The sequence below is a fragment of the Staurois parvus genome, unplaced genomic scaffold, assembly GCF_062004578.1.
Source record: "Staurois parvus isolate SC_StPar_1 unplaced genomic scaffold, SC_StPar_1.0 ptg000375l, whole genome shotgun sequence".
In the NCBI taxonomy this organism is placed as follows: domain Eukaryota; kingdom Metazoa; phylum Chordata; class Amphibia; order Anura; family Ranidae; genus Staurois; species Staurois parvus.
Window position 1 is genome coordinate 1347931 of NW_028318171.1, and position 8577 is coordinate 1356507.

An 8577-nucleotide genomic window follows, 5' to 3' on the forward strand; every position below is an offset into this window, starting at 1 on the left:
TTTATTCAAGACTGTCGAATATCACACTCCTATCACAACATATTTTTATGTTGCCCTCCTTTTTACTTTGTAATAAAACCTAATTTTATTATAACAGATCAGTACATTATATCCGTGATTGTTAACTTCTGATTTGCCCAGCTTTTTCTGCTCATCAGCGTTTTATATTGTTAGTGTTGGCCAGCTCTCTTTTGAGGGTATTTTAATCACCACTGGCGGTTTTTTTTTTACTTTTTGCTAATAAATTTACCTACGCAAATTCCCCACTTTCACAATGTGTACAAAGCTGCAAACACTTTAGGAGGACATCCTCTCAATAAAATTAAAGAGCAATTAAATGTTGTGCTATGTGTAAAAGAAAAGTTCTGTTTAAACAAACATAATTATCGTGTAGTGTGAGTCCATGTGAGTGATAACTTCCACAAGCAATTCGTGAAAAAAGACATCCGTTTCTTGAATACAATATCAATGATGTTCTTCTTTTCATCCAACAAATCATCAACGTGACCGGACCACCACATGTGCAAAATGGAGGCTTGCCAGATAAAACCCCTTATTATAGTGGGTCTTTGGCTGTATATAGATGTGGCTCCATCCGGACCTTTATATCATAACCAGGACCCAGATTCCACTTAGGTCAGTAAGCCATTCCCATAGCGGTATCAGAACAATGTCATGTAAAATAAAACTTATTATACAGGATTTATATAGCGCCAACAGTTTGCTCAGTGCTTTACAATATAACATGAGATAATATAGCAACAATACAGTTCAATGCAAGATGGATAGGAGGGCCCTGCTCCTTGGAGTTTACAATCTAGGAGATGCTTCTCATAGTGCAGTAAAACTAATGTGCCTCTATTACGCAAAAATAATCCTACTCAGAAACATAAAAAGGAATATCCGCATTCATATACACCTTCCTAGATGGCGGTCAGAGGGAGGCTCCCTCTACTTGCGACCCTGATCCTACTCTTCTTGGGTCTCCTGCTGGCTCCTCCCGGCTCCTCCTTTCTGGCGAGTTCCCCCATAGAAAGGTGCTTTGTGTGTGGGCACTCATGCAGGCTCGCTCTGAGTCCTGATGTGTGCATCTATGGACATAGACAGCAGGACTTGGCCCTGCCTCCTGCTCCCTTGTCACTGGCTTTGAATGACAGCAACGGGAGCCAGTGGCCCCTGCAGCCTCAGGAAAGCCAGTGAGAACAGAACGTGAGGCAGAAGAAAAGCTGCAGATGGGCACTGCACCAGATCAAATGAGGTCTTGGGTATGTAAAAATTGGATGAGAGGAGCAACTTATGCCTAAACATTTTTTTTTTTTTTTTTACCTTTTTAATGCAAGGAATGCCTTTTTAAGGTAGAAAATGTTTAGGCTTTATAACTGCTTTAATTGTACTGCTTGAAATTCATAGACTGTAGGTTATAGGCTGGTGCCTTCAAGTGTATGTACACTGGCAAAGCTTTGAGAACATTGTCCTTGAGTGCCAAACCTCCCACCCCAAAATTATCACCCCATTTTGAATCATGTATGTGTTGTGTGTGGTGGGGCTTTTTTTTTTTTTTTTTTTTTTAGCTAATGTCCTGGCTAGTTTTTTACTTTGGATTCTTCAATCACCTCCTTTACCATCCTCCTAATACAACAATAAAAGCAGTTCAACCGAACTGGTGCAACCTCAGTAAAACCTTAAGTACCTTTGAACCCAGATCCTGAAGACCCCCTTCTGGTGTGGAAGATAGGCAGGCAGACTTTCCCAGCTATCAACAGCTACTGTAAATCTGGAAGAATAGGCCCTTTACCTGTAGGTGTTTGCAGATATTTGTCTGTGAAGGGGAACATTATGTTGATTTCTTCTTATCCCAAGCATCCTAAGGAGAGGGTGCTTCACTCTTTGGATGTTAGAGCTGTTTGAATGTATTTTATTTTGACGGTCTTGAGTCCCTGTTTTGTTCTCCCTTTGGTTCCTCGCAAGGGTCAGGTTGCTTCTTGATCCCATATGTCTAGGTTGATTCGTTCATTCATTTCTCAGATCTGTGTTACCCGGGAAAGGTGAAACCTTGCCCTTAAGTCCCACTCATCCAAAGTGTCAATGCTTTCTGGGCTATTCAGTTTCAAGCTTATGTTCATGTTTGTGAGACTGCTAACAGGTAATTTTTACACTCCTGCAGATGCCAGTATTGGGTGGAAGGTCTGTCAGAACGTTTAGCTCTGAAAAAATAATCCGTATATATTTTATGAAAACATGTGGGGATGTGGAATTAAGGCGATTTCCTTACTAATTTTCATAAATCAACTTTGTGCTAATTCGAAGATAATAAAAAGCAATAATGTGCAAAAATATATATTAATAATAAAAATCAGTGCAAAATGGTAATTAAAAATATAATTGATTATTGATCAACAAATAGCAGTACAATGATCTCATCAACCATAATAGTTAGAAATTCAAGCCAGCATTTATTTTCAAATATTAATGAAATAGGACAAACTGTCTAAAAATGTAGTGTAGGAAACGAACAGTAACTCAGTAGCATATAACAAAGGCTATGCGACTCGACCACGTGATCTCTCTACAGCCAGATATTCAAAGCTCAACGTGTACCTTGGCATGAATTGATTTAGAATATTGTACACAGGACAATCCAATAAGCTTGGAATCTAAGGTCAAGAACAAATGTTACTTGTCTATTTTGAAATATCCCCAAAGCTTATTTTGGCTTCTAATCAATGATTTAGTTGGGTATATATGACATGGAGAATCCTCCACCAGAGAATTGATATGAAGATAACTTATACTGCAGTTAAAATTATTTCAAATCGGCTGCAATGCTTACCATAACCGATATCCAATTAAATGGTTTAGCTGGAGATATAAGGTGAGCACAAATTGCTTGAAGAAAAACTTATTGTATTAAGGTGCCACCCTGTATTAAGATTGCCAGCATTTGGGCATAAGATCCTTCAGATGCCTCCTGAGCTGCAGGCAGTCCCCAGCTCTTGTGAGCCTGTTACCGGGTTTTTTGTTCCTTTTTGCCCACCCACTAGTTCGACTGTTTTTGATATTTCAACAGAATCCAAATTCCTATTCTTTCAACATGAGAAGACATTTTGTGACGTTTGCACCTACTGTAAAATCCATTTCTTGGAGTCTGGTGCAGAGACAGAGATCCACACCCCCTTTTGTGTCTGTGATCATGCTCTTGGTACTTATCCACAAAACTAGGGGTAGGCCTAAACTGGAGCAACTTTTTTTTTTTTTCCCTCAATTAACTGTATAATCCACTAGTCAGTAAATGCATGTGTTCCTGCATGATTTTATGGTAAGTACAAAAACGCCATTGATGATGCATGCAAGTATGCTGTAATGGAATGCCTTACAATTCTATTAAGATTGTATAATGCACAAAAAAAAGATTAATCTATTAAATAAGGTTTTCAATTCTATTTTTTTTCCCTCTCAGCAAAGGCCCTGAAATGGTAGCAGCCCCACGTCCTGACAGGCTGGTGAGTCGGCTAAAGAGCATAACGTTGGATGATGCCAGTGCACCCCGTCTTATGGTCCTGCGTCAGCCTAGAGGTCCGGATAACACAAAGGTGTGTGGAGTTTTTGTATTGGTCTGACTTGGATGTTTAACTTAAATATCTTTTATCTAAATTTTAAAAAATGTTTTCTTTCCTGACCATTGAGGCATACAGGGGGCTTAAACTGTTGGGTTTTATGGACACATGTAAGAAAATTGGACAATGGCAAACAAATGGTATAGGCTAGCCTAGGATAACCCCTCTTACTTTCCAGTATGTCTGTTTTTGCTGGTGTCCAGGAAGTCCAACCATTTTGCTAGCTTCTGTTTCTTTAATCCGGATCCATACTACTGAGTTAGCCAAATCTGCATTTCTTAAGCCGGACTCAGAGTGCCCTACCCGAACTTGGGTAGACTTTGTGCAACTACAGCCTGGCTTGTGATCTTCAGGCAACAGTTTAGCCTTGAAAGCCTAAAGCTAGCAAGTTTCCTATATGCAAAGTCTCTCCCAACATGGACATCATGCTTTGCTTGGTGCAATGCGAGAGGTTTTCGCCTGAGGAAATTATCCATTGGGACAGATACTCTCCTTACATGTGGGCCTGGTTCAGCTTTTGGTCTTCGGCACCATTAAGGGTCAGTTCTGTGCCTGAAACAGTGTTCCAGAGACTGTTGGCATCCCTTTCTTTCGTCAGCACCTTAGTGCAGCTTAACTGCCATGTTTGCTCCACTGTAACTCTGTGAATCTCAATTTTGGTTCTCCCAACACTTCAGAAACCACCTTTTTGAACCCATCAAGGCCATTTCTGTTTGCACTAACAACGTTGTGTTTCTTGACGCTATTACCCCTGCAAGGTGCGTGTTTGAGCTTGTTCAGATAGAACGTCATTCAAGCTTATAGTTTTAAGTGCCGGTTCACATATATGCGGACTGGGTGCGGTTTGAACAGCATCCAATCCGCACAACTACGCAGAGCCATACAAAGCAGGGCGCAGGAGCTGACGGGAGAGTTCTGTGTTTTAGACACAGGTCTCTCCTCTGTCGGTGATCACCAGGTGCTGGCGAGGAATCACCGTCTGGAACCCGGTGATTGACAGCTGAGACGGAACTGCAAAATTGTGTGTGTGGTTGGGTGTGTGGTTTTGCACACCCTTGCCGCCCTGTAGCAGTATTTCTGCTATAGGGCGGCGCGGAAGCAGTTAATAGTTTCTAAACGAGCTGAAGAGTGCCTTTTTAAGGGCTTCAAGCTTGCTGTTCACACTGCTGTTATACAAACTCAAACATATGTATACCGGGCCTTAATGGACTACTCCTTGATCTGCTAATGATCAGGCAGTCTGTTGTAGTATATGACGTGAATGTTCAGTACCAGGCAAACTAAAGGCTTAGATTTATTAAATGTAAACAAAACCAGACTGCAGCATGGGGTGGGTACCTGGATGCAGGATGAGCTCTCACCTGGTGTATGATCACAAGTTACATGTGTTGAAAAGGGTGTTTTTAGGTAATTTTAGTATGCCATTTCACTTTTCTCTTAAATATGTGTTTCCAAGATACTATAGGTTGTAGGAGAATAGCTGAGGTGTCCAGCAACCCAGAACTGCACTAATATAGGGGGCTTGTGTATGAAAAATGCTTTACCAGTCTTTTTTTTTCTTCCACACTAACCAGGTTTGTTTTGTACATAGCCAAAAGATTTGAGCTAACTAGTAGGGTTTTACCATCCAGAATGCAGCAAAACTTTCAAAATTAAAATGCCAATGCCAGAATCCTGTATACTCTTGCTTTTTGGAATTTGCTGCAAGTTGACACACATATTGGCCCCCTTCAGCCATTTATTTCATCTGAATGCATTCTGGCCATTGGGAGCTCTGTGGTCTAATCCAGCAGAGTACCTATTAAAAAGGTTTTAGCCATATGTCCTCAATCTATTTTTCTAGGTTTAGGATTGTGTCCTAAAGCAGTTGGTTTCTATTAGATATTCGTGTGAGTGCTTGATTTGACATGCATCTGGCTTAATTGTTTTTCACATTTTTACCCATACAGGGATTTGGCACAGAGAGAAAGATCCGTCAAGCTGGTGCCATCGACTGAATTTTTTTTCCCATCCACAAAAGCACATTACCTAATCAAGTATAATACCATGGGGTATTGCGAAGAGCAACATCTCTCTTTGCTGCCCCTGAAATTGGAGATTTTCTATATAACAGTTACATCTATTTTTAACACCTTCCATCTTGCGTTCATCTCGGGGAAAATTCCTGAGAAACCAATCCTTTTGTTTTTCGTTTATTTTTTTTTAAATTATGCACATTTGCAAGTGAGAATTTAAGTTGAAGCCTTAGTATATTCTGTTTCCTTTTAAAGAAGCTTTGATTTGAATTGTGCATCTTAACACACAACCTTATTATTTTTTTTTTTTTTCTCCCCCCTTATGTCCGATTTATAAAAGTGTGACTTAACCCTTTGAAATTCTGCACTTGACACTGTTTAGCATATATTCTACCTCCTTTACTGCATTTTTTTTTTTCTCTCCCTTCTGCAAGAGGACCACATACTGATGGTGGAATATATTCTATTCAGCAATGCTTTGAAGCGCTCCTTTTTCATTGAATGACAGCCAAATGCTCACTTTTTTATATATCAAGATTTTGAATATTTTATTCAAGTGAATGAACCGAAGCTGTTTAGAATTGAAAGCATTTTTTTTTTTTTTTTTTTTTTTTTTCCTGTTATGACTTTAGAACTGCAGATATCCTCAAGGGTGACATGTGCCATCAGTGTGAAGTTTAAAAATCTTTGAAAACGCACAGGGTTTTTTTTTTTCGTTTTTTTTCTTTTTTGCTGCTTCCATGGGCAGCTTCTAAATGTTCATGAAATGTAAAGGAAAATAAAATGTGCCTCAATTTTATTTTATTCAGTTTACAAAAACCACTCATACCATTAATTCTTTAGGCTTTTCATAGCTATACTGATCTTTGCATCAGCATAAATAGACAATTGGGTTTTTTTTTTTTCTTTTTTCTTTCTCTAACCTGCCATTTCCCAGGCAGGTCTGTGGCTCTAACTTTGAAGCCTTTTCCCGCTTTCCCCTCCAGTAAGATTTTGCTGCCCATCACAAATTCTCAAGCCAGGAAGTACATTTATTCAAAGTATTTTAAACCAGAAAGATCAAGATTTATTTCTTCCTGGATTGATGGAAGAGTTCTTGTGTTTTTCTATTTTTTTTCTACTTCTGTGATTTAGGGGTTCTTCTGTTAAGAGACCTACCTTTGTAAAAACAAAAACTTGGCTCCAGATTTTCTGTTTAATGGCAAAAAAATTGAAAAATAGAATAAAGTTTTACCAATTTAATTTTGAAATCCCTGGTCTTTTATTTAACTATACTTGATGCATATTGTCAGCCAGTAACTTTCAATCACAAAATGAGCATAGGCAAAATTGGGTACATTAATTTACGGACGTGTGGACAACAAAACCACAATTATGTTGAGACAACATTGACACTATCAAATAGGGTGTGTTCTAAAAGCAATTTGAACATGTAGTGCAATTCAACTTTTGTCAATGCACATCTAAATGTAAATACCGACACTCAACAGATCGTAATAATTTGAACATATATAGCATTTACACAACTGTCCTTTGCTACCAAGTCTTCAGGTTTCTAGGATACACTTTTTTTTTTTTTTTTTTATTTTGGTGCTAGTGTTTAATCCAATTAGAGCCTATCCATAATGAAATGGCTTGGATACATTCTTGTAGTTAAACATTTGAATTAACACATCCTGAGTCATCTCAATGATTTTGCATATTCTTTGTAGCATATAGGTTGCCTTTTTAAAATGTCATTAAACTCAAAACATAAAAATTCAATATATGTTGCCAAACGCATATGTTTAGCTGTTCAATGTTAGAAGTCTATTGTAAGTTTGTTGAGCTGGCAGGATCATCAGGTACTTGGAGTCCTCAATGCAGAGTGGTAGGGAATCCCCATTTTGCCCCTCTGCCTGTGCATGCTCCAAGATATTGATATTAGGAATCTTTCTTCCCCACTTGACTTTCCTTAACCTCTAGACTTCAACATCACACAAATGTGTGGCCTCACAGAACTGGGCTTTTTTCCGTGGGGCCGCATATTTGCGTACTTGTCTTTCTGTGCTGGGAGCGTACTGCACAGTGCGCTCCCAGCACCAAGACCAGGGTGTCACCGAGAACCCCAGGTCCTGTTCTAACAATCGGGACCCGGGACTCCTGATTCCGGGTCACATGATTGCTGTGATGGCCTGTGATTTGCTCACAGTGATCAGTCACTGTGAAGCCTGCCCCCCTTCATTTTTTTTTTTTTTCCTTTGCAAGGAAAGAGATGAGATATAGATATATATATATATATAGAGATATATATATATATATATATATATATATATATATATATATATATATATAGAGATATATATATATATATATATATATATATATATATATAGATAGATAGATATATATATATTCAGTACCAGGGTTAGTGTTTGGATCAAAGGTCGGGAATTAATTTTTTTTTTTTTTAAATTGGGATCAGTGTAAGTCAGTGTCTGTGTTTTTAGGTAAACAAGAACAAAATGTGCACTATTGTTTCTAGGCTGTAGTACAGGTACAAACCTACATATATATGGCATCGCTGCAATCATCGAGAGCTGGAAAATTTATTTTGGGTTGTTCTCTGGTGGTAGGTTATGGTAGTAACAAGAAACGCACAGCTACAATTTAAGAAAAAAAAAAAGATTTTTCTTTTTACTATTTTGGGCCAATTTTCCTTTGATAAAAAAAAATAATCAGGAGATATCCATTATCATTTACCACCAAGTGAAAGCCCAATTTGTCCTGAAAAAACAAGGTACAATCCACCTGGATGTACAAAGTAGTTGTGGTGATATGTACGGTTTTACTAACATGTAAGTTGTAAAATTTTACTTAGGCTTTAAGATTTGTTTTACCCTTAGGCGTAAAGGGGTTAATGGCATATGGAGCATGTCAAAGTTGCTGATTTTCAGAGGCGCATTTCT

General features: G+C 38.4%; 1 protein-coding gene across 8 annotated transcripts in view; it reads left to right on the plus strand.

Annotated features, from left to right (window-relative positions):
• The window catches only part of CSDE1 (cold shock domain containing E1), a 71289-nt gene extending 64418 nt beyond the window's left edge, over positions 1–6871 (plus strand). For all 8 annotated transcript variants that reach the window (XM_089685418.1, XM_089685425.1, XM_089685421.1 and 5 more), the window contains 2 exons: positions 3458–3590; positions 5564–6871. In XM_089685418.1, coding sequence (XP_089541544.1) covers positions 3458–3590; positions 5564–5611 — 181 coding nt within the window. In that variant the 3' untranslated portion in view covers positions 5612–6871. The remainder of the gene's footprint in view (positions 1–3457; positions 3591–5563) is intronic.
• The last annotated feature ends 1706 nt before the right edge of the window (positions 6872–8577 follow it).